Genomic DNA, 26,870 nt, shown 5'->3' with positions numbered 1-26,870 from the left:
GTCAGACGGCGCAGAGGACTAGGACGTTAAGGGTGCCAGGCGGTACTTTGTTATTCGCCGAAGATCAAATCTGGATATGCTTTATATGATTGCCAGTATTACAATGGCTTTTGTTTAGTTTTTATTCTTAACTAACGTTATCGCCAAAATTAGGGCAGCCAGCAATCATAATCAAAATAACTTGTTCACATAATAAACTAACAGGAGAAGCGTCGGTGATGTTAATTTTCAAACAAAATGTGTAAAATAGCTACATTGCTTAGAACGTGAGTGTCGTGAAAATGACCTTTTAACGTCTAACCACAGATGTTGCTTTTGTACAACCTCATTGGCCTTTTGGATTGGAAGTTTTCAAACGTTTCACTATGTGCACTCGACTTTCTGCTCAGAAAGAGACGTTATCTTCTATTACAGAGCTGTCTCAGATCTTTCCACGACTAACTTTTAAAACTAACCTTTGCTTCCAATTTTTGAAATATCAAAAAGCAGCTGGTGTCACTCTGAAGGCGGCATATCTGTTTCAGAGTTGGACAGGCTCTTTGACTTTCCACCGGAAAATGCATCCCATTTCTATGTGCCTTCAATTCAACCGCCCATACTATCGACTGCAGGAGTTTGGAGATTATGTGATACCAACATCTACCACTAGATGGAGATCAAACCTCATTTACAAATTTCCGTGCAGTCCCGCTGAAAACGGGCGGAATTTGAGGTATCCCAGGTGAACGACACTTGAAGTATTCGGTATACAGTATGTTTCTTGTCGAAACCCTTTTTTTTTTGGACATTTTACAACATTTTTTAACAACGATAACAATTCTTCAAATGTATTTTTTCACCCAAGAACTTGAAATATGTATTTGATTTGAGATTTAATTAAACTTTTAACTAGAAACTTAAAACACAATTTGACACTTTCGTCCAACGTGACTTATATTTGTACTAATTTATTCAGTGGGCCATTTCAGACTGAACTAGGCCTGAGAGCCTAAGCTTATACAACAGCAGTGCGCTAACAGCTGACCTCTTAACCTTCAAATTGGGAATTCATAACCTCTACTCTGATAACTTTCTTTAGGTGAACTCATGAGAAAAATAAAAATAGATCCTATTTTATCTTCTGAGTTTGTTGAGATTCTGTCAGTAAAAGAACATAAACTGATATCAGCAAGTTAAAAACCCAACACAGTGGGATGTTTTTAAAAAGTGGTCTAACGCATGCAAGATTAAGCACGGAGGTTCCTCACTTGGTATCATAAGAACTTTGTACATTATAGCTGACATGCTTGTTTTCTGTTCATACAGTAGGTCTAATTAATACAATGGTCACTGAGATTACATGCCACTAATATCCAACATGCTGTGTTAAACACAGATGGAAATGAAAAGGCATGTTTTTTTGGTACCAGAATTGAATATGTAGAATTATCTATTTACATGGTGAAAAACATTAAAATCTGTTTTTCTGAAAGGATAAAACGAAGAAACAGGATAGGTGTAATTTCTTGTGCTGATTGTCATTGTTTTTTTTTTAAATCTAGAGGGGCAACCAATTAAACTCCTTCAATTATACAAGGCAGGATAAAGATCTTACTTCAGAATTGCCATAAATAGTGTACTGAGGCAGGACAGCAATTCTTTAAAAATCAGACTAGATTATCAGATTAGATTCCTTCATGCTGGTAGGAATGACAATTAAAAATAAGGCTTTTGTCTTTGCTGTTCATAATGGATACTGAAGAGCTAAGGCTTTGATTTCCATAGATTCATGCTATGTACAGGCAGGGGACCCTGGTGCACAGCTATAGGATGACTTACAGGAGGAAAGGGATCAGCTGATTGAGAACTCCTCTATAACTGACAGTGGAGAGCTCCTCAGCTGAAGCCGGAGAGACAGACACATTCAGACAGGGAAGAGAAAGGTTAGGGATAAGAACTGCACTCAAGCAAGAAGGACACAGCTCAACCCAATACTGTGGGCAATGCTGGAGAGCACAGAAAGTCACATGCTAATGTCATTCTCTTGTGGATAATAAGTAACCTGAGGAATTAAGTGTTTTAAGTCATTCTGCCTCTACAAATAACAGGTCACTGAAACATCACCAAAAGGTATGCATCTGAGGTAAGAATTCTTAAAGCTTTGCAACCTGTATGTGAGAACTGATTATTTAAATTATTAAAACTAGAATATGTGTGGCTGTTCACATGTTTTGCCTTTTTTATTCTAAAGTTCCAAAGTTTTAATGTTAACCGTAAATGCAAAATGTTTAATTAAATGTAAAAGTAGTTTGATTTATGGGTTGAAGTTTTTTTTTTACACGCCTTGTTATTACAGGTATTAGTTTCATTTTAAAAATATACCATATTTCAGCAAGACTGAAAAAAAATAAAAACCAATTTGTAAACTTACCAATGTAATTTGCTTTTGTATTTTAAATATCTTTACATTTATACAGAGAAGGTGTAGTAAGAATTCATAAAGCTTCATTTTAGTATTTTTACTATATATGTACAGTACTGACAAACTCAGTCCTGTTTGGTGTTTGTCTGTCAACAGTTTTATTGACAGGCTGCATAGTTCATTAACTGCCATGAGGCTCACTGAACAACAGGTTAGATCTCAGTTTTAAGCACAATATATGAGCTAAATATGAGTATATTTAACAACACCATTTCGACTGGCCACACAAGAGTCTCATAACAAACGAGTACTCTACTTTAGTAAATATAGTAACATCATTTCTTTTACTTTACATCAGTTACTAAAGTAAAGTAGGTAATACTTGCCTACATTAGATTTACTGTAACATTAGCAAAATATTTTGCCTATGCTTTTCAATTCCAGAGTTTGCTGAAATACACATTACAAAACCCATGATGAGTTTGCAGAAGAAACGTCACTTTAATCTCTAATTTCAACTTGGAAATGCAAGCTCCTAATGCTATAAAATCAGAACCAAACACAGAACAGAATTATTTTAGATCAACCTTCCAGGAATTCCATGTAAAAATGGGTACAGTCTTATGGTTTCATGGCATTTTTTCTTTGAAGACGTGCAAAAGTAGCATGGTGATAAATTTGTGAAGACCTTTGATATTAGCCTGTTTCATCTAACTTTTCTATATTCATGGAACAGTTTATACTTTAATGACTGTATGTTTGATTTTATGTTATTGCAAGAAATTCTAAATCTGTGATGCACCCCCACAACCACTCTCCCCCATTTTTATATTCAGCCAAACCCGGTCACTTATTTTAAAATCCATACTGCTGTACTTTGTACGTCTCTCATAAATCCTCTTTGAATTTTAAATATGCACACTGAGTGCATGCCTTACAGGCTTTGTAACGCACAATTGATTTGTCAGTATGTGATCAGGTGCTAGTTGGACCAAATATCTGGTCTGGAAGAAAGTGTATGAAGAACTGTACATCCTCTAGATACTGTATGCTTTTTATTCACTGCTTCTGCTTTGTATATGAGGCACTTGCTCCAGAAAAAAAAGCATTTTAAATACTTTTCCAAGCAACTTATAAAGAGATGTCTAGTCAGGAATGTAAAAATCTGTCTATTGGCCTGTCCATCACTCATTTTCAATCCACCCTTGACTTAGTTCCTGTTGTTGAACCTGAACTCATTCAAGTCCAGTGTTTATTAATGATTTTAAAATAAAAACTATAGTTAACTATGTCATCTAAGGGTATGTGAAATGATATAAGATTTAACAAAGAACATTATTTTCCAGCTGGCGGCCACAGATAATTTCTCTTTGTTTCTGAAATGCTTTCTGCTATACCGAAATGATTAAGTAATTTCTGTTTGTTAGTGGTATACGTGAAATTATTGCTAAAAACCCTGTTGAGAGTCAGGATGTTTTAAGAGCAAACAGAAGTCACTAAAATTATGGGGCATATGACTATTATGTGTATTATAGGAAATTATGGGACATATGAATTGAAGTATCTATACTTGCAAAACAGAATTAGAAGTCTGTTCAGACAATTCTACTATCTTTATGATCTTTTACAAGACCATGAGTGGCATGCATCTCTGTGCTTACTTTGTCCTTATACAGTATAAGCATCAATATCAATTCCATTCCATTTTTGCTGCCTCTAAACCACACCACCAGCGCTAGCAGGACATCTCTTCTTTTGTGGGAGAGACCACTTCCTTCTCCCTGTGATTTTGGTAGCGTCTTTGCCATTGTGTCAAGTTAAATTATTTGCTGGAGAAAAAGAAAAGTAAAGACAAGTGTCATTTAATACCAGGTGACTCACACATAGGGAGATCAACAGCCACAAGTGACTTTTGTTGGATGCAGATTTTCATTAATGTGAAGTAATGGAAAAATGGGCTGTTTTATTTTTAAACGCTCTAATGAAAGTTCTCCCTCTGTATGCAGTCAGGAAATTTGAAAAGGCAGCCCCAGTGACAATTCCTGATGACTCAGTCACAAGCGTATCAGTATCCTTAAGAGGCTCAGTAGAAAAATCTTGCAATTGCAGATCAGTTCGCCGTCCATAGCAATATCCACAAATGTGCTTTCATTTTTCATTGTACTGTTGCATAATTCAACAGGCAGGAAGTTATCTTGCGAAGAAGAAGGTTGGTGAAGCCGGTGTAAGAATACATCTGCTCGCACAAGGTTAAACCAAGACCGCCTTAAAAAAAGCTATCTCCTTTTTTAAGCCTGGAGTCCTGTGTGTATTTCAGAATCCTCACGGAAACACATTGCCTGATGTATCTGAGGAAAACTGATTAAATAAAAAAAAAAAACTTGAGTTAAATTACTTTTTTTCTCTTTCAGTTCGGTTCAATTTATTAGAGCAGGAAAACAGCCCTTGAGATGAGAAAATCTCATTTGCAAGGGTACTAAAGTGATGGTTGAGGGAACAGCAGGTGTCTTCTAGATTCCTAAACATATGGCATTCAAGCTTAAGAAACCAGGACGCTAAGTATTGCTTAGGTAAATATAGAAACATTTTAAAGTAAAGTAGATTGGATAGAACAATTCAAGATGTATGCTCATCATGTTTTTCATACAGGTACATAAAATGTAAGAAGTGACATATAATGCAATCTACACTGAAAAGCTACATTTTATTTCAGTAGTTTAATCAAGTGCCAATAAAATCTACTGTACAATGTTTTGCGTTTCATCCGCCAACTGCAGTATAAGTAGTGTTCCATGTGTTTGACTTTGTCACTGTCTATTGTAAACATAAAATGAAACCAGAAAGATCGCTCTCTGTGGAATTTTATTTTGTCTGTATGATTTTTAACTCGTTGCTTCGCAGGGCTGTGGCCCTGGGTTTAGTTCCTGAGGTGCTGACTGTGTGGGTTTCTGTCAGGTGTTCCGATTTCAAAAACATGCCTGTGGGTTGTTTGGCTTCTGGGAAGATTGGCCCTAGTGTGTGAGTGTGTTTGAGTCTGTGCCCTGTGATGAACTGGCGTCTCATTTAGGGTGTATCCTGCTTTGTTCCTGTTGCTTGCCAGATAGGCTGCAGCTCCCCCACAATCCTAAATTGGAATAACACAGATAGAAAATGGATGGATGGATTCTTAACTCTGGACCTCACACTAACAGTCTCGTTGATGATGGCTCACCCTAACAAAACAATGTACTTATAGTTACCCCCAAAAGACTGGAAATTATATTTTTTCCAAGAAGCTCCTTCTTTGTAAATCATGTAACTGCTATAACAAAAGAAAAAAATAAAATTATCTGGGATTAAATAAGTAAAATAATTCATTTTAAAATTAAGCATGTCATAATATAAGAGCCGAACAAAACAAAGCGTATTAAATATTCTAAAATTTTTGTTTGATAAAACTCTTAAATGTATTTTATAAATCAAAACTTAAAATATCAAATACACAGTGTTCTTGTCAATAAAGTGGCTCCACACCTCTGGCGCAAAGATAAATCTATAATTTTTAAGGCATCTGCTTCTGGTTGTTCTCATGTAAAAACTAGCAAGTGCAAAGTGATTTGATTCCATTGCTTAAAAAAAAGCTGTTCTGTAGGTACCTGACCATAAGCTCTTTATATCTATAAGTACCTTTCCCTCTTCCAGTAAATACAATGATTAGATCACATACATTACAGGGAATTGCAGCCAAACACATTTCAGACATTGATAAATAAAAGTACTCAAGCAGACTACCTTTTTGTATTATCAAATTATCAATACAATTGTTTTCTATATGGCAGTCAATTTGACCCCTCCTGGGGTTTTCTGGTTTATTGTGCCTTGTAAGACTATTTAGTATACTGTACATGCATAGAAAAATACACAAACAGACCTATAAGTATCTGTTGGGTGGAGAAAGCTAAATTTGAAAAACAGACATGGGGCTCCAGACCTTTTAAGGCATTCCTTGTTTGTTTGTGGAACCTTTTGGTATCATTCATCCTGAATGTTATATTCATTTGACATATTTTATCCTACCTGGGTATCTTAATTCAAGCAGCTTCTTTCTTTTGTGATTTTTTTTTGTTTAAATTCAATATAATGGTCTTTGAACTGTGGCCACTTCCCATTTTAAGATAGAACTTATCCTTTTTGTTTAGGGGATAATCCTTTATGAAGATAATGGTATGTTTATACTAAAGTGCAATGTAGAAGCACTGAAATCCTTGGTGTATCATGATCATTTCTGTAGGAATAATACTGTATGTGAAGTTTCTGAGGAAACCTGTGAGTTATTCGCGAACAGTGTTTGCTCATAGTGAACGTGCCCCTGGGAAACAGGATCAATCCTGGACCAAGATCTACATATGTCTCCACCAACCTGTCTTTCAAAGACTAGAGTTTATATTTCTGTGTTTAACTTTACTTTTTAAGGGGCAGTTTGTTGCTTTTCTAGCTTTTGCTCTGTCCAGTCCTCAGGAAAGGGTATTAGCCAACATTAAGGCCAAGTGGGACTATAATAATTCATGAAGATCACTTTAAATTTTAGTTTTGGAGCCTTTTAAGGGCAATATCTAGCTCCAGCCATGAAGAAGATAAAGATAAGTGCACTTGGCATAATTCACACCTGGGAAGCTGTGCACGGACGCAGCAAACTTGAAAAGTTTCCATGGGAACAGCTTTGTTTTCCAACTGTGGCCAGAACCAGGAAGAAAGGGAGTGGAACTTGAGAAGCGGGAACAAAAAGACACAACTCTGTCGAAGTAAGGAGGCGGAACACTATTTTCCTTTCAAATGCACTTCGTCCTTATCTTTTATTTCGCTGATCAATAAGCTTCTGTAAAAAATAATCACACGAGCAGGATGGAGTTCCTGTCCTTCGCAGCCTTCGTCATGTTCTCAGGCGTTTCCAAACCAAATATACGTCTCAGCTGGCAGCTCTTACTTTAAGACTAGGTTTTTGTGTGGAAAAAGAAAATTGATTGCTTTAAATGGTAGTTTGTCGAAAATGCACTTAGACAGTGACTCTAGTTGCTATGGTGAAAGTGGGCAAAAAGTAATTTTTGGCAATCAAGTTCTGAGCCTGATGGATAGGATCAGAGAGCAATTTTCTGAAAGACACTGTCAAGAGGAGAATGGAATTGTTAAATATTTGAAAACAATGATTTTTAAAGAGCTTTTGGGTTGAATTTCCATTCCCATATTAAACCTCTCTTATTTTTTATCTTCAGTAATGTAAAGAGTTTTTGAGAGATCTGCATAATGAGGGACTGGTCTTTTTGTTTTATGTCTGGTCAATGGAACTACAAAGGCAAGATATTTCCACTTACCATCCCAATACTTACTTTACACCTAACTATGTGAAATACAAAATGTTATTTAAAAATGCGATCAGAACGTCCATTGCCTCTAAGGAAATTCTGTTAGGAAAACCAAATTCAATTTTTAGTTAGACTTATCCTCAGCATATACAGTACCACCTTCATTAATCAGCGTGTTTTTGTCATTGAGAAATCTTTGTCAGATAAAAGCAAAAATCTCCTTGATTTGTTTTTCCTAGGGGATCAGTACTAACGTTTCTTTTTTTTTCTTATGTTTGCAGAGAACTGAACAGAATGGGCTTTCATTTTACCCCCCCGGAAAGCAGAAATTACACTAAAACAATAGAAAAAAAGGACAAAGGAAATTAATCTCAAAACACCCCCCGAAAAAATTTAGTATCGAAATCACAGCCTCCCAGGGGTGACAACAATTGTGAGCAGACATGACAGAAAACAGCAGCAGGATTGAAACCCCCACCAATATTTCTCTGGTCTCCAATATAGACCAGGTCTTAGGATCCATTGAGTACAAGACCGTCTCAGTATTTCTGGTGCTCGTTATCTGTGGGGTTGGCATCATTGGCAACATCATGGTGGTCTTGGTGGTCCTGACTACACGGCACATGAGGACGCCCACTAACTGCTATCTGGTCAGCCTGGCGGTAGCCGATCTCATGGTCCTGGTGGCTGCTGGGCTTCCTAACATTTCTGACAGTCTGGCTGGAACGTGGGTCTATGGACATGCAGGCTGCCTTGGAATAACCTACTTCCAGTATCTGGGAATTAATGTGTCATCTTCCTCTATTACTGCTTTCACTATAGAAAGGTAAACATTCCATTTCTCCTACCTGCTATTCATTATCCTACTCTGAAGAGCACACAAACCTTACTTTATATTTTGCCAATATTGTTTCAGAATACTGTACTTGAAATGGTTTAGAACCAAGGAGTTTAGTCTGATACATCTTTGCTAAGGAATAATGGCAGTACCGGATTTCCCATGAGGCACTGTAGGCACAGTGCCTAGGGCCTACGAAATTTTTAGGGCCTATAGTATGTAGGAGGGAAACACTAGTGACTAACAAAAAATGAGCTGAAACAGTGCTGGTTCAGTGCCACTGGGCCAATGCATTTCCCTTCTGCAGCTCAGTGTTGATTAGTTTAATCACTTATTCAGGTTCGGTGATGCAATGCAGAGCCAACAACAATGCAAGGTTAACAAGCTGCTCGTAGAGCTAGGGCTTTCAACAGTCTTGGTTTGTTTGTGTTGTAGATACATCGCTATCTGCCATCCTATGAGAGCCCAGACGGTGTGCACGGTTTCGAGAGCCAAGCGCATCATCGGCGGGGTCTGGATTGTGACCTCGGTCTACTGCATGCTTTGGTTCTTCCTGGTCGACATCCACGTCAGCAAGGAGGGTCACGTGGAGTGCAGCTACAAGGTCTCCCGGGATCTCTACCTGCCCATCTACCTCATCGACTTCACCATCTTCTACGTCGTCCCCTTGCTCTTGGCCATCGTGCTCTACGGCCTGATCGCCCGCATCCTGTTTCTTAGCCCCATCCCTAATCGCGCGGACACCGCCACGACCCTGCGCAAGGGGGACCGGAGTCAGAAGGACAAGCCCGGGACGCAGGGGGGCGGTGGCAAGTCCCCCAACCGCCCGCGGACCAAAGGCGCAGTGTCCTCGAGAAAACAGGTATGTCTGACTCGGTGGTGGAAGTCTTCCAGAGATTGAACACTAATGCCATCTGGTCAACAGATGACCGTACAAATATGGCAGATTCCACCCTATTATTACTGCCACATCCCTGGGGGGGAGAGGATCCCTCATCTGTACCCACCTTGAGAAAGAAACTTTTATACTGTAATAATGCTCATTATATTTACACATCAGTTTTCAGCCTTATTTTAAGCCCTGGTCTTTTGTATTATGATCCAGTTTTTCCGGCCTTTGAATTTTAAAAGGTTTAACATGCTCAAAAGATTCCATATCAAGAGCTGCCACCTTTCAAAGCCTAGGAATGTGCGGTCAGCGTTTTCCCTTTGGGAATGCCCAGAATACCACACTTGGACAAGGCGCACTGCCACTATAACTAGTGTTTTCTCTGTAGCCATACACTTGACTGGAGTTCATGAGACGGGTACTTTTGCAGATTGGTGAATCCTTCATAACTTCAAGCTTCAACATTTAGGTTTGTAAAAGAGTCAAAGAATATGTATGGAAGACTCAGACACCAAAGTGAATTTAAATGTTTGCAGAGGGAGAGCATTTGAACAGTCAGTAATCAGAAGGGTGACTAATGGCAGCTAAAAACAGCAAGTCTCTGTCAGGAGTCACCAGTGTAAACCTGAACTGTTGAGCTCCTTGTTCCTTTGCAGCCTGTGCACGCTGACTCATCGACCTGCTTGAACTAAATCTGACTAAATGGCTAAGCTATACATTTCAATGTAACAACTCATAGGGGATAGCAATAAAATAAAGGTGTTTTCCTAATCTTTGTTAAATTTAGTTTAAAATTAGTTTATACTTTGCTGACAGTATAAACTAATTATAGGGCTATTAACTGCAAGATTCACTTTTCCTTAGCAGACAACCTGCAGAATGGATTTAGGACTTTGTTGCTCCTTCTCTCCAGTCGTAGTATAGAAACGACCATTTCATACCTCATTTAAATTGTTTTGACGTACAAGAATTATCAGAAAATAAGTTGCCATCCCTCAGAAAACATCAAGTATTATCAATAGGAATGAAAGTATAAAGTCTGCTAATTAACAGTCTTTTCCAGTTTGACTGGTAGATCTCATGCTTGGAGGGAAAAAGAAAAAGGACACCAAATTCCAAAACAAAAAGTCACATTTATTACTGGGTCGTAAAAATAATCCCCCTCTCCCAATATCTCTCAAATAAGTCCTTCTGGAGTCCCAACTGATGGGTTAGTTTCTCCATCTTAGAAATCCCTGAGACGGTAACAATCCAGTTTTTTTTTGTTTGGGGGAGCCCTTTTCAGGGTTTTTCATCTTATATCTTGAAGTGTCCATTGTGTAGCTTCAAGTGTCTAATCATACATTGCTTAAAGAAGCAATAACTGAAGTAGATCATGTCTTCTCCCTTGTAAGGGGTTAGCATGCAAAGACTAATATCATCTGTGTTGTGCTAGCCCCTACGCATAAAAAGCTGAGGTTGTACATTTAAATCAATTTGGTTATGAAATGAGTTTTTCTGTAAACAATGAGGTACACCACAAAGTACAGATTCTGCATAAAACCTGCATGAATTCTTGTACATTATTTACAGTGTATTTATTTAAAAACAGATATAAAACCGAGTAATACATTGCCATCAATATTTTGTCTTCACTTGTCTTTAGACAATCATTGCAAGACAATGAATGGCTCTTATAGAAATGGAGGATAAGTACTATGTGAGAAAGTGCCAAAGGTATTGAAAAAACATGCATGAGTGCACAGAATATGTCAGCATTAAACTGACAACACAACAGACAGCACGTGTTAAAATAGCCTGTTACTATGCTAAAGCAGATAACTGGGACATTTTCAGCATAAATAAATCAGTAGTCCTTTATTGAAATGGAATATATCTGCCACTGCCCTTCTGCAGATGAGGATAAATTACTCCTCAATGAATTAAGAAGGCGGTTCTCACAGTGACGGCTGAAATAATGACAGCCGTTCTCCAGAGTTGTTTTAACTGCTTTTACTCCCTCGCCTCCTTAAAGAATACTGACTTGCTAGAAGCAAATGACATCGGCTAAAGACAAGCTGAATATAAACTTTTCGTAGGCGGGAGTCATGTCATTTTAATCGGCTAATTCCTTCACTGGCCATGTCACTCTTTCCCGAAGCTTTTAGTTTGAGCTTTGGCCCAAGGACTGCTTGTTCCAGACTCCCACAACCCTTAATCTTTTCCAGTTCCTCTTAATTACTATTTGTGGATTCTCTCAGCCCATTGGCTTGACTTTGTCGGCACCTTTCAGAATTTAGAATGGTATCATCAAACCCCTATGTGTCTAGAGCTCTCTTACAAAGCCTTAACATTAACCTAAATTACTTAGTTTCATGCCAACAAGCCTAACCTTAACAACTCAACATAAGGGATGTTAATGTATTTACAATAAAGTGTTAAATTACAGCTCTCTTATGAAAAAAACCTTCATGGTTTCTGTTAATCTGCTTCAGCTATACGCCGTCACGTGTTGCTAAATAGTCTCATTTTCAATAAATTATTGTAATATTATTGTACAATAATAAATTATTGTACATTATAATGTAAATGTAAAGATCAGTTAGATCAGGAGGCTTTTTTCAAAGCAGGACCTTTAGACGCTGTTCTATTTTTCACTCTATCAAAGTGGCAAAGCCAGTAGATTTTAAATGACCATCAAAGTTACACAGTGTGTTCAAAATGTCAGCTTGGCCTTCATCTCATTATCTCCCCCCTTTACTAATTAAAATATACATGTCAGCTTTTTCTGTTCCATTAGACATTTCATAATGCAAGGCCTTTGCCATTTCCTAAAGGTCAAAGAATAACTGCTTTAAATGGAGATACTTTAATCTTAAAAGTTGTCTGTCATGTCGCATTAGGAAAGCAAGTCTTTTGTCATTTTACTCAATTCAATGCAAGCACTCCTGACTCAGCTGGTGTTAAAAAGACAATGCCATTTCATAGCTGACACAACACATAAATACTATAATATATACAGTACCATCTACATAGGACAGTGTTACAGTTTAAGGTACTGTTAAGTCTAGCATTCCTTTACTCTTCAAGGTATCCATTAGCTTAGCTCAGGGGAACCCTTCTCTGGTCTTCAACAGGTTCAATAGTCCTCAATAGTTCAATAAGACAATAATGAGTTTAATTAGGCAATCAAGGACTCAGGCAGCAAGAAAACCATAATCCCTCTGGCTCTCCAGGACTGCTGTTGTACTCTTGGGTTTAGCTTAAATACACAGTTAATCTTTCAAGAAACGAACGCTTGACTTCACAGAAACCCCAGTTCATATGCTAAGACCAACAGGAATGCAAATTGTACCAGTTCAAGGCCCACCACAGTAATACTGGAGCCCTGCAATCAATGTGATTCCAATGAAGTCGTGGAAACTTCTAAGAATACCTGGGTATCCGTTACTGAATATCACAGAAACATATCTCACATTACTACTTTTTTATTAAATGCACAATTATTCACATGTTTTCATACTTTGTAATAAAAAATAATGCTAAAATGTTAACTGGTTAATGGTTTTAAGTGATCTTGGGACACCTCAGAAAGTTTCTTGAAGCCTCTGGAAGTCATCTTGATTGGCAGTGCATTTTCTGGTTGGCTCAAAATAGAAGCAGAACACTCAGAACACTGATACCATAAAGGTAGGCAGAGCATTGTCCAAATATATAATATAAAAGATTATCTGCCTCAACAAATACGCTATATAAAATACATCAGTCACCTGGGTTTCGACTGTGTCCATCATGCAGAAGTTCCAGATTAATGGTATGGGTATTACACCACCAGTAAGATCAGAGTTTCGGCCCCAACAGCATTAGTTTTACTTAAATGTATGGAAAGAAACCTGTTTTGGAAGGCTAACTCACAGACAAGAACAACAGCTGGGAATCTTCAAAAAATCGTCATCAGAATTTAGTCTTCAGGATGACCAGTCAAGGTTGACCTTATCATTCTGCTCTCTGCTGATCTCAGATTTCCGTGGCAACATCAAAAGACAAGACATGAATTTTCCAAGTAACAGCTATTTGACTTCCAAGTGGCGTAGTGTGTGATGGGAGCTCATGTTCCCTTCTCTTCTGAGGAGAACAGAGGTGCATCTTCTGTTCCTCGTGAGAATTAATGGACAGACGGAACCTAAATTATATCTAGATGTTTAAACTAAAAACACCTCCAAATCCACTGCCAAATGGTTAAGAGACTACAAAATCAAAGTTCTTGATTGGCCATCTCAATCTCCCGATCTTAATCAAACCGAACGTTAGTGACACGAACTGAAGAAAGCAGGTGACAAGCACCAGCCACATAACGTCAAGGAGCTGGAGCTGCACTCTTATTTTACCTTAGTTCACAGGCTAATGCTAATGTATAAATAAATGCATAAACCAACCCAGCAAAACATGACTGAGAGAGGAACAGGTCAAAGTGTTTTTGTGGAGGTGATCTCTGCATTTTGTGTAAATCTATAAGAAATATTGCATTTCACTACTGTATATTCTCACTGGCAACATAAATAACAAGATAGTGAGACAGTACAATGTCACAGTTCATTGGCGTTCATCATCAGGTGAAATTGTTCCTTGGGTTCCCTCAACAAAATCCTTCTTATGCCCATAGCTAAGACTCTTCTTGAATGAAAATCAATGGCAAGCCAATTTAAAACATAATATCCGTCCTTTTATTTGATATAGCTACAAAATGAGAATGTGTGCGAAGCGTAGTTTAGGAACCTATGCAGACGGTATAATCCGGAAGTAAGTGGAGAAGGATTTTGGGGGAAGATACAGCAGGATAGGATGGGTAGACAGACAGGGGGGCGTGACGACGGTGATCTGGTGCTCGGGGGGCATGGCAAGGGCAAACAGGTCCAGACAGTCCAAAAGGGGGAATCCAGGGTGCAGTCCAAAGTCCAAAACCGGGGGATCCATCCAAGACGAGACAAACACAGTTAAAATCCGGATTCAGATCTGGAACAGGGACAGGGAATAAAACCAGGATGACGAGGCCAGGCGATCCGAGCCCCGGACTCAGACGGTCAGGACGCTGTGATGAAACCTATGCCGTCGGGTCTCTCCTGGACCCGCTGGTAGGCGGGCTTCCAGGCGTCCATCTCCCAGTGCTGAGCCAGGATTAGCGAGAGCGCCAGGCTGAAATAAGCGGGCAAAAAAGGGGGCAGGTGCAAGCAATAAAATACGAAAGGGCCAGAGCGCCCTTAAGAGGATTGATTACAATCGTGACAGTGTGTCCAAATTCACTTTTCTGGGTAAAACAGTGAAGGAGGAGCTATGGTATTACCTTATTATCCTTCTTAAATTTATTGAAGCTGGGTGTCAACATATCAAAAGTATACTGTAGCATTCAAATGTTTTAAAACTAGAAGCCATTTATTTAGAAAATTATACCAGGATTAGGCAGTCTTCCTCTGCTATTGAAGCAGATGTATTCTCTGTCATGGAAAAAAAGATGCTTTTTGCTCTAGTGTTGTTCCACGCTCCTGCTGTTCTGAAGCTTGATCGTTATTGTCCTTTTTTTTCCTTTAGTGATATTGCACCTCTTAAGGATAATGGCTTTGACTTTCCTATTGAATACTGACAGCCAGAGCCACATAAATTGCAATAAAAGTGTGTTTTAAGAGCTCTTGTCCATGCACCTTAATGACTAGAATAAATGCAGTATTAAGCAAAAGTCATGATCTGGATTCCAGAAAAAGAGACAAACAAACTTTCTTTCTCTAAATTAACAAATTAACCCACCTGTGCAAACCACACACTAAAAAAAATAAAAATGTTTTCCATCTAACTTTGGTTTAAACAAACTGTAATATTAGGACCAGATTACAATGCAATGCGTAACTCCTCCAATGTAGAGTTTCATAGCCCTGTACCGATACACATGAAAGCATGTTGTATTTTGCTATATCGGGTAGAATAAGAAATGTCAAATATACTGTAAATCAGCACATTCATACATCCATTTTCAATAATTGCTTAGTCTGCTACCGGGGTGCAATGAGCTGGAACCTAACCTGGCAGTTAAACAGGCACAAGGCAGGATACATCCAGGACAGAATACCTCTGTACTGCATTACACCCAAATACATACACATTCACTTACACATACTAGGAACACCGCCTAATCCTAGCCAGCTTGCCCTTGCATTGTGCAAGCATGTCAGAGCACTCGAATGCCCTGCAATCTGAGAAAAAATGCAAACTCCACACAGGAGGATCCAAGGGCAAGAATAGAATCCAGGCAACATTGCTCATCACAGCACCATGCTGGCCATTTCCAACAATAATGATGGAAGCCATTAATCTGGAAAGGAAATATACGCACCTAACTCTTCAGAAGGGCTGCCTTTGTACTCTCATTTTATCTGGAGAGACAAGCTCCCAATTGCCTTTAGAGAAACTTTTCACCCCAGCTCTAAACATTTCAAATCACCAAAAGCATTTAATTTCAAGGACAGAATGTTACCTTCAGTTGTTCACATAAAGAATCTCAGCAGGAATGACATCCATGGCTCACCCACTCAGCCTTTCTGAACTGAGACATTGGTTACTCACGGATACGTCCTGCTTCTCAGCCTTTGTGTCATACCTGAATACACAGATGACCTTTTTAGCTTAAAAAAAAAAGAAAAAGGCAACATTTAATTTAACTCAGAAAAAAAACTTTCCTGTCAAAGTTAAAAATTAATTTCATGAGATAATTCAGAAATTAGTCACATTCCCTTACGTCTACAGAAATTATCAGGACAACATTTTTTCCATTGGTACTCCTTTATAAAATAACTTGAAATTTTTCGATTTCCAAATACAATTAAATATTTTTTCTACATCATCTTTACCGCAGCGTTTACTCCTCTAAGCTTCTCACACTTGCTATTAGAAAATTGGAACCAAGAACTAAACTGGAGCATGAAGATATGCAAATCTCCTTGCAAAAATCGTATGGGTTTTACGTCATGATGCAGGTTTTTTTGATGAGTGCTGTCTTCTGTGTTCCCCTCCTGCTGTCTCCCAGGTGACCAAAATGCTGGCCGTCGTGGTGATCCTCTTTGCCCTGCTGTGGATGCCATATCGCACCCTGGTGCTGGTGAACTCCTTCATGAAGGAACCCTACTTGAACTCCTGGTTCCTCCTCTTCTGCCGCATGTGCATCTACGCCAACAGTGCCATCAACCCGGTGGTGTACAACCTGATGTCCCAGAAGTTCCGGTCTGCCTTCAGGAAGCTGTGCAAGTGCCAGGAGGAGGAGAACCAGCGGCGCACTATGTGCATGACCCCCACCAGCTACAGCATGGTGAGGGACACGGTGACCGCAAGTCCAGAGGCCAACGGCAAGAAAGAGGAGAAAAGGCACGAGAAACGAGGGAAAGAGGTCAGCTTCCAAAACGAACAGACTGTAGTGAAAAAGGACGAGGAGCTCTACTTCAGTGTAGTTTAGCCTTCTGCCTTGCAGAGGGACTGCTTTGTCAAGCAACAGGCAAGAACTACATCCTTTGCCAGATGTGTGATGTACTGTAAGAAGGCCCACAGAAGGGAAAAGCACTTTCTGAGGAGCAAACACAAAACTTTGGGCTTTGGGAAGTCCCCACATCTTTCATGTTTGTCAAGAACAAAAGCCTTCAAACAACACTATAGGAAGAAAAGCGTGCATAGCAGTGAAAATTGCTTATTTAATTTTAAAAAATGATCAACATGAAAGATCACTCCAAGAAAAAATGTAACCATGTTAAGAGAATTGTTCTACAGCAGTCCATTCTCAAAATTCACCTTCATGAACTGATATCCAAACCATTGATTTTTTTGCTAAAAGACGAACAGGCACCACTGGCCAACTGAAAAATTGCATGGTTGACACAAAGCATCACGTTTTTGCAGATGACAGTATCTAATAAAAACAACACCACTTGGTGTTATCAGATAAATCCAGAACAAGTGACTTTACCATTGAGAGAACCAGCAGCATTTTCCCCTCGTGAGATGCCCTTCAAGGAAAATGTTAATCTGGAAGCATGACAAAGCTGCTTTTTGAACATCCTGCACATAAAATGAAGGACTAATGTCAGGCTTGGATGGGTTTGCACGATAAGCGTTGACACATCATTCATCATAATGATGTCAACTATATGAGTTGCTGCTGCTGTGTGGCGTATAATTGCTGTCTTGGCCATCAAGTCTGCAGCCTCCCAGCAGCTCAAGGTAAAGACACATCACCTCTTCTGCAACAGCTCGACCCCCCAAAGAGCTGCAGTTCTCATGAGAGAAAAAGCTGAAAAAGCCTGAACTTGCTGTGTACAATAGTGATTTTACTAGTCAATGTTATTTTCACACTGTTTCTCAACTCACTCAGGGTGTGGCCCAGATCCAGATGAAAAAGCACACCGCATCTCCTAGGTCTTAACTTTTACTGCGCACAAGAACAGAATGGATAATTTAAAAAATGCATTCTAGGAAGGAATCCTCAGTTTGTAGTTTGTAGCTATGTTCATGAACAATGTGCCTACCGTATCTGTTTTTCAAGAATATAGAAGTTGATAAAAAAGCAGTTTGTAACAATTCCTCAGTTTAAGAAGAAGAACAGAAAACAAGGAAGCTTTCTACAATCAAAATTAAACACAGCAATGCTGTGGCAGCACAATGTTTTGTCCCAGGTTCCTCCTGTAGCGAGCTAATGTTAGGAAGACCATCTGTCTCTTAGCAGGAGCAGTAGAAAATGAAATGGTTCCTGCGATGCATAAAAAAGGAAATAGTTTGTAAACTGATTAATTCAGCCATGCATGTAAAGCAGGTCAGAATGAGAAGAAAAAGGTGGAATGTTGATGCAGCAACAGAGATTCTCACAGAAGATGTATGATATATAATAAGAGAAAATATTTTCTATATATATATACTTGGTATATGCAGTATTGTATAAAAGTAGCGGAAAATACAGAGCTTAGGGAATAAAGAGGGGTTACAAACAACAGCAGACCATTCAGGCAGTCTTGCTCATCAAGCTGTTTTTAGCAAAGTTCACCTAAGAATACCTTTACATACAACTCACATACTGTACTGTACAAGTGGTTATAAAGTTAGTGGACTCAGTTAAGCATCAGATTTGTGAAAACAGTGAGAATAAGAAGAACACAACCCCTTTGGCAATGACACCACACCACAGAAGATATTTAATTGCCCCTCCATTTGTATTCATGATGCCTTGATTACATATTCCAGTGGACAGTGTGTTCCCTATAGACCTCATTGTAACAGTACCAAATTATATGTTCCAGGAAGCACATAAAAACTCCTCATGACAGTCATTTGAAAAGGACAAATAACTTTATAAGCACCCTCTATTTTATCTATAGTAAACATACAAAATATTTACAAACGATACCTAAAGAAACCAACATCATTTTAAAAGTTTTTTAAGTTAAACTTTCAGAATGTTATCTTATTCATTATGATTACACAAATTATGAGCGTACTGAAAGCTTGTTACTTCAATGTTGTGTTATCAGTATTTTGTCTCAGTCTTCAATAATGTGCTTGAAGATGCATTTCAGTATTACAAAGGGAAAACTTTCTATGTAAATATATGTTTTATATGCATGCTGTATTCATGTTTATGGTTTCCCCAAAATTAATAAATTTGAGCAAATGAAAAACAAAACATACTCCATAGTTTATTTTATCTTAAAACTTTTAAAGAAAATTTGTGCTGACATTTCCCAGAATCTATAAGAGGAGTATGGTGTATGCAGCTAATGGAATGCAGATGTGATTAAATATATTTCTAAGACTATACTTCTAAAAATAAGTAACCATTTTTAAAAATTCTTACAACACATTTTGATATTGGATTACGAAAATGCAATTACAAAAATGTACTTAGCTGAATTAAATTGGAAATACAGTCCAATGGGTGCATTTCTTTCTTTTATTTTTAACAGTTCTGGATTTGAGCATTTCTGGAGTTCAGTGCCGTCTTCGTGTTTTTTACTCCCTCAGGGTGTGTTCTAGAAGGAAGCCTAATGTCATTTATGGATTCATGTAAAAGGAATACTCACAAAAGTTAAAAACAAAAAAGAAAAACTTGGTCACATTCATCTTTTCTACGAGTTCTTTTCTCTTTAGGGAGAAATCAAACAGTTTTAAGTATCATTTGGCAAGGCAAGTTTCAAAGTCTTGCCGCACGTCTGAAGAACGGTTTATGAAACACCATCTGTCTTCTGTACTGTTCCCGTTATGGAAAGTGCCCATTGAGGTGTCGCCAGAATCTAGAGACAATGGTCAGCACATTGGCTAGTGTCAACATTTGCATTTCTTGGGAGCTTCAAAGCAAGAAAGGAACTGAGGTGTTCGCTGAGTTGTAGGGGGTCTGAGACACACTGATCAAAGGATAATCTGTCTTGGACCCCCTAATGTGTCTGCTTTACCATTGGGTAGTTAAATTCTGGGTAAATTATTATTATTATTATTATTCTGAGTCATCAACAGCCCAGGCACAGAGGATAAAAAGAGAGAGAGAAGGGAGAAGGAGAGAAAAGGGAAGAGAGGGGAAAGGTGGATGCAGGACGCACAGGGAGGAGAGAAGAGACGGTGTCCGGAGGGAGGTCCTTGTTCCGATCAGCCTTAAGGAACAGATTCTATTTAACTGTTCGAACCTCGTAAAGAACCTTGTTTGAACCTCATTAAGAGATCTTGCCATTCTGTTGTTTTAGGAAACTGCTCTCCTATATAAGGAATCCTTAGGTTAAAAACAGCCTCTCCTGGTAAGTGGATGTTTTTTTTAGAACAGGGTGATAGGAATCCCATTCTTTTTGTAGCATCCACATTTATATAGAGAACTTTAATTCTACGTTGTATTCTGTTTGGTTTGGAAGGCAGGTTTATCTCTTTTTGGCCCATCTGGCATTATATAGGATTTGAATACTTGGTAGAAGTCTCAATATTTTTTCTGGTCGGTCAGGATTCAGTCCTCTGAAACGCCTTGTCTGTAAATAGAGTAACTTGTACGTCGTGTGTTGTATTGTTTAGTTTGTGTTGTGTCATTATTAATAAATGCTTCAGGTGGGGACCTGCGTCAGCATGCGAAGTCTGCAAAGGAACAAGTAATAGTTTTATTCCATGCTGAAAAGAAAAGAGAGAAAATACAACGTTTCGGCTGTGAAGCCTTCTTCGGGTGGGAGAAAGACAAGGCAGCAGCAATTCTCCAATGACCGACTCGTTTTTGTGTAATCTTCTCAATTCTCATGCAGGTTTTGACTTTACACCTTTCTTCACCCCTCTTCACTTTGCACTTCCTGAGTGGCCTCTCTGCCTCTCTGCCCCTCCTGCCTCCTACCCTCTCCCAGCTTTTGTTCTCCTGTGATGTTTAATCTTTGCTGTCTGCCCTGTCTTTCTCACACCTGAAGAAGGCCCCACAGCAGAAACATTGTGTTTTCCCTCTTCTCTTTTCAGCACGGAATAAACCTATTACTTGTTCCTTTATTAATAAATGTTTGTTTAGCCTACTGTGCCTGACCTATAACTCTTTTCACCACAGTTGTGCCAGAAAACAAAGAACTCCAGATAAAGCCAATTATACCAACTGTTCGGTTATATTCTTGGCATATATTTTACAAGGAGAACTTCCTTTTTACCGACCTTAACGCCGTAAAAATGTGTGCAGATGGAGTGCCACTAGCAACAGACCCCACAAGGAGGAAAATGAGGAGGAAAAGAATGTCATGACTATCGCTTAGGCTCACCTACGCGTCTGATGAGTCATGACTTTCCTTACTGAGGGAGAGCATTTAAAAAAGGAGACAAAACGTCTGGCAGGATTCTAAAGAACACATCCTCGATCCATTGAATGCAAACTGATATCTTAAGAGTTGTTGTGGTGGATTGTATCACACAAGTTCAAAATTGACACCTGAAGAAGGCTCCACGGCCGAAACGTTGTGTTCTCTTTCTTCTTTTTTTCAGCATGGAATAAACCTATTACAAGTTCAAAATTAACCTAGTAATTATTTTATAAGGTGTGCATACACGTAGTTCTGAAAAATAACAGTTATAATAAACGAATACATGCAGAATTTATTACCCTCAAGTTCATAGGCACTGACCGATTCTATATATATTGTAACGCAACGGGGGTTCAGGCGGGCGCCCCTGCCGTGTTAGGTTGGCCCCCCACCGCCGGGGGCTCGAACCCGGGACTCCCGCGTCACTCAACAGGGATCCAGCCCGGTGAGCTAAAGAGAGATCTCTCCACAGCCCAGTGGCTGCAGTCCTGCTATTTCAGGGAAGGACGACGTCGTCGCCGCTCTGGTAAACCGGCTCTTACACAGTACCTGTCGGCCATATGCGTTACAGTATATATTTGTCTGTTCATATCTAACCAGTTCAAATTCACTGTTTCTTTCATTTCTCAACTCAAAACAGTTATTCCTGTACTTCACAGGGAGAATAAAGAAAGGCAGACATCTTTTGATATGCTATAAGCAGCAACAGTGTCCTACAGGAGGTTGTTTATAAGAGAAGAAGCAGCATGGCTCTCACTGATGTCAATGTAAGCTTACAGATGTCCAGGGCGTCACAGGAGTCACAGCTTCACCAGGAGCTGAGATAGTTCAAGCTGACTAAAGTTAACCATACCGTGGCTGTACTCTGTTAACTGTTAGCTACTAAGAATCCGAAACAGTCAGTTGGTGACATGAAACAAGTTTGGACATGAAATGCCTATGCAATAGAGTACCTCACCAGACTCAAGCACTTGCAGGCCCTAAGAAAGAGCACTTTTGAACCACTTCTAACTAGAATTAGCAAAAAATAACTGAAATCAACAAAAATATATCAAGGAAACATGACTATGTTATTTGGGGATTTCCTATAGCACATTTTATCTTCAGAATGCATCAGAGGCTTTTGAAAGGGGTTTTGGCTCATCCTGCTATTTTTGGTTGATAAATTAAGACCTAAGAATTTCACCAGGTCTACTTGTTGCAAGTAATTTTCAGAAACATTTATCAAGGATGAGATGAAGTATAGAGGTTTTTCTTTTTCAAAACTCTTTTCTTAGTCACTTTTTTGTTTTCCTGTTTACTGTGGCTGAATGTTCGGGTTTGAAATTATGAATAGTATTCTTTAGTTTTGGTAAATGTTATGACCGTTATGACCGTTACAGAGGGGGAATGTTGTGAGTAATTTTTAACTTGTTATTTCAATATTCTGGAATTTGACTGTACAATTTCTGTTTTTGCAACTACTTATAAAGAAAGAAAATGATCACATCCTATTTCAGAAAATGTAGATAAAGCCAATTCAATTTTTCAAATGTTTTGAAGAATAAATTGCCTGAGGGGCAAGGTTGTTAATTGATCATAGTCAATTCATTTGTGTTTATATCAGGTCTCCAAGGTGTTGCAATTATCTTATTTAGGGTTTTGTAAATTGTACACATTTATTTATAAGGTCAATTCAGTCTTCTGTTAATGGTACGACTTGCAGTAACCATTTGCTTGTCATTCTTTTTGAGCTTGCTGCTAAAAGTATATATCATTAAAAACCCAAGAGGGAGACTGCCTCAATAAAAAAACAGAGAACTCGTCAAATTGCAAAAGCAACCTTTTCCTCTTATTTTAAAAAGTTTTTCTTTTATTGTGCCAGTATTGCTGTGTATTTCGATATGACAAGAATATATGAAAATGATTCACCTCTTGAATATTGCATTGTAACCAGCACATTGTGTGTGTACAGGACGCCTGTGTATTTAATTTAGTTATAAAATTCATCTATATTTTACAGCAGAATTCCTTTGAATGTGAAAAATTAGAGGAACGCTACTGAAACCTTTAAATATTTGTTTCTTCCCCTGAAAGTACCTACGATCATGTGCTCATTTGTAATATGTTTCTGAAAATGTGCAAAAAATCTGGTGTGCTTGGTTGACAGATTAACAGTTACAGTATTTGTAATACTACATCAAGTCCCCTAGGCAGTGTTTGTGCCAGAATCAGATATCAGAAAGAACTGTTTGCAAGCTACAGTAGTTGAGTCTCATGAGGTGCAGATTCCTCAAGGCACCTATGCCAGCCTTGCAACTGATAAGCAGGCTTATTTGAGCTTCTTTTAACAGGATGTCATTCGCTAAGACCCACTCTTCTGAAAATGACAGCAGGGAAGTAGCATTATCCACTTCACTAGCACAAATAAAGGAAATATGATTGAATCACAGGGTTTGAAATGTGCTCATTTTTCAATGAGGACATAAATCGCACACCTCTGTCAGAACAAATTAAAAGAGAGATAAAAATGAAGAAAAAAATTCCCTTTTTTGTCTCTAAAAGCAGAGCCTGCTTCATTTGGTCCAGACTGAGAAGCTGTGTGAATGGAGAGATAAAGCCAGGAGCCGTGAAGTGTATCAGATCAAAAGTGATGAATACCTCAGGCACACAGCTGCCACTCGATCAGATATTAATTCCCTTATCGCACACTTTCATTTAGTTTAGAGTTTAGGGTGCTTTTCCTTCCCCAACCACCTTCCTTTATCTTCTTACTCTACATTTACCTTCATTTTCAGAATAATGTAAAAACGGCTGGGTACCTGAAATCTTTAACACACCAGCAGAAATGCTGAAGCCTGGGGGACAAGCTGTCATCAGATGGCTTACAAACATCTACTAGCACAGTTGGAGGACAGGCTTAGTAACAGCAGATCGGAAAAAAGACATCATCCTGCCTTTCTACAAGGGCAAGAGGAGCAGACATAGAGCTATCATAGCACCACATGGCTTTTCTGGCCCTGCAAGCTTTTTGCCTTTTGCTGGTCAGAGACACAGATGAACTTTCAGAATTGTGCCGCAGGGAACAGAATGGATTCATACCCATTTCCATATTGGTTGTTCTCCTGCAAACAACTTGCCAATTTCGCTTCTGTTACCCATAATGCACAAGGCTTCACATGATATCAGACTTAAAAATTCATAAATATTTAATTAGTTTTCTTTAGTGATTTCTAAGATCCATCTCTGAATCCACTGTCTTGACTTATTTAATCATTTATGAGTTAACATGTTTAGTCAGTAATTTTTCAGTTTTTGTGGAATTTTCAAGAATTCCTTCTGCTTTCTCCATAGGCGCCTTTGGTTTTCCAATTCTCTGTTCCTTACTGCTCTAGACTATGTAAAATCATGAGTATTAACGTCATTTGTATTAGTACACTTTTGTACACCACTTTAGCTATACTGGCTGAAAACATGTAGCCTGGTAAAGCACAGTGAACACATGACAAAACAGTTGAAAATATATTAAAAGTTGATTTAAAACATAATTAAATGCTGAGTATATTTGATAAAAGCTGAGTATATTTACTTATATTCATACATATTAGATATTTATGTATTTATAGATATTTATATCAGCATCTGACTTTGAAGACTTAGAAGAATAGATTATAAGAATAGGAATGCAAAACACAAGAGCAGGATGACGTCAGATCTGTTGAACTCTGGCTCAGCACCCTGCAAGCATTTTCGCTGTACTGCAACTACAACCCACACTCATTAGGATAGCACTGATCCATCCTTTCTGTTGCTAAGGAATTCTAGCGATTGATGGAGATTAAAAGAACCCAATACTTACGTTTCTGCACAGAAATAATCCTGACCAGCCTTTGATTTGAGTGCTGTCTCCCCCAGCATGTATCAAGCCACAAGAATTAATGAGGTTGCCTTGCAATGCAGAATGCAGTGCAGGTCCCAGCCATGTCATTCCAGGGTGCCACCTTTCTACTGAAGCTGGCATGGCAGGGCTGTTCAATGCTCTCTGATAGACTACTGCATCTTTAGAACCTTGTATTCTTATGTGTGTATTGAAGCCACCACAGATTAAGCCAGCTGGAAGCTGCATTTTCATTCCCTTCTTTCTGGGTTTTCAAGATTACCTTGATCTCACAATCACAGATTTTTCAAGAATTAATCAGGAAATCTTCCCACTTCTAATTTAATTGCTCTATCATTATCACCTGATAAAATGCAACCTTTTGTGCACTGGGACAAGCTAACGAGGTTTGCTCATTAAGAATCATTTCCCTTTCTCCTGGGAAATTTCATTATGTCTGTTTGACAGTGAATCGTCTTTGTTCAATATGTTATGTCAATGTCACCTGACCTCTACAGGAAAGAAAGAGAAGAGAAATGCAGATGTCATTATGCTAATGATACTACCAGCTTCAAGATGAGGGATCTCATTTGTCTGTTTTTTAACGAATTCTTAATTAGTTGTGGTCTTTCTATCTCCATAGAAATCAATTTATCAATCAACCAACAAATCAATCAAACAACCATTTAACCAACAAATTACAGTAAACAGTACAGTAAGCTCTTGCTTTAACAGACTTCAGATATAGCAGACAAAATCTGCTAAAGGGGAATTTTATCTGTAAAATCAGAAACACCGGACTTTCCCTGCAACAGCTGACAAAGTCTGTACAAGTGGTAGCTAGTCTGGGCAACAGGCGTGCTTTATTCTTAAAAATAGGGTCAAAACAGACATTTTAATACATGTTTAATCCATTTAATGTACTGTATAATATTATTAATGTACATGTAGTGACACAATATGTTATGCATTTACAAAAAACAATTACAGCACAATAATTAACATTAAAATGAGACAAACATGAAAGAGATTAAAAGTGAAATGCAAAAATAATAAAACAATAGCATTTTGATATTTTAGGTCTGAAAGTATTTGTATTTCATAGTTTTAGCACATTTTTAAATGTTTAAAATGCTCAAAACAATTTTAAAGAATATACTAAAATGTTAACAATATATTAAAAAGCTCTGTAAAATGCACAACTGATAAAACAAGCTCAAAATAAATACTTTGTAGGTTTAAAATTTAGGAATATCAGTGGTACCCTATAAGGGTAGGTCAGTTGCTTACAATGGGTGTGTCACGATCGTAATCCTTCCTCTTAAGGGCGCTCCGGCTCTTTCTTATTTTGCTAATTATGCACCTGCCCCCAATCCTGCCCCTCCTTATTGAAGCCGGGCGCTCTCGTTACTCTGGGCTCTGCATCGGAAGACGGACGCCCGGAGACCCGCCTACCATCAAGTCGCCCTACCTCCACAGCTTGAGGGCATAGGCCTCCTGTCGGCGACCTGACCCAGCTGAGTCCGGGGCTCAGAGAACCTGGCCTTGTCATCCCGTTTTTATTCCCCGTCCCTGCATCGGATCCCGTTGCGGTTTTTAACTGTTTTGTCACGTCTCGGCTTGATCACCCCATTTGGACTTTTGGACTTTGCCCCAGATTTTCCCCCTGGACTTGTTCGGCCTGGCTACGGCCCTCGAGCACCAGTTCACGATCGTCACGCCCCCCCGTCTGTCAACCCCTCC

General features: G+C 38.7%; 1 protein-coding gene and 1 long non-coding RNA gene across 3 annotated transcripts; one reads left to right on the top strand and one right to left on the bottom strand.

The window, feature by feature from the left end:
• Nucleotides 1-1,634: 1,634 nt before the first annotated feature.
• Nucleotides 1,635-19,353, top strand: trhr2 (thyrotropin releasing hormone receptor 2). Of its 2 annotated transcripts, none has more exons than XM_015368185.2 (4): nucleotides 1,635-2,109; nucleotides 8,022-8,566; nucleotides 9,014-9,440; nucleotides 16,519-19,353. In XM_015368185.2, the coding sequence occupies exons 2-4, from the start codon at nucleotides 8,184-8,186 to the stop codon at nucleotides 16,939-16,941; spliced, it is 1,233 nt and encodes a 410-aa protein (XP_015223671.1). In that variant the 5' UTR covers nucleotides 1,635-2,109; nucleotides 8,022-8,183; the 3' UTR covers nucleotides 16,942-19,353. The 2 variants fall into 2 exon arrangements, with proteins under 2 accessions (XP_015223671.1, XP_006641339.1); XM_006641276.3 differs by having other exon boundaries at nucleotides 1,635-2,122.
• Nucleotides 13,917-25,354, bottom strand: LOC107080007 (uncharacterized). The gene is made up of 3 exons (XR_001480897.2): nucleotides 25,110-25,354; nucleotides 15,970-16,117; nucleotides 13,917-14,639 (listed from the first exon to the last, which is right to left on the bottom strand). It is a non-coding gene; the product is annotated as an uncharacterized lncRNA (long non-coding RNA).
• Nucleotides 25,355-26,870: the final 1,516 nt, after the last annotated feature.

The sequence above is a fragment of the Lepisosteus oculatus genome, chromosome 20, assembly GCF_040954835.1.
Source record: "Lepisosteus oculatus isolate fLepOcu1 chromosome 20, fLepOcu1.hap2, whole genome shotgun sequence".
Lineage (NCBI taxonomy): Eukaryota > Metazoa > Chordata > Actinopteri > Semionotiformes > Lepisosteidae > Lepisosteus > Lepisosteus oculatus.
Note: the sequence above shows the minus strand (reverse complement) of the source record. Positions and strands in the feature narration are given on the sequence as shown.

Coding starts and splice junctions, on each gene's coding strand:
- trhr2 (XM_015368185.2), top strand. CDS start 8,184: ATGACAGAAAACAGCAGCAGGATTGAAACCCCCACCAATATTTCTCTG. Junction 8,567..9,013: donor ACTGCTTTCACTATAGAAAG/GTAAACATTCCA, acceptor TTTGTGTTGTAG/ATACATCGCTATCTGCCATC. Junction 9,441..16,518: donor CAGTGTCCTCGAGAAAACAG/GTATGTCTGACT, acceptor GCTGTCTCCCAG/GTGACCAAAATGCTGGCCGT.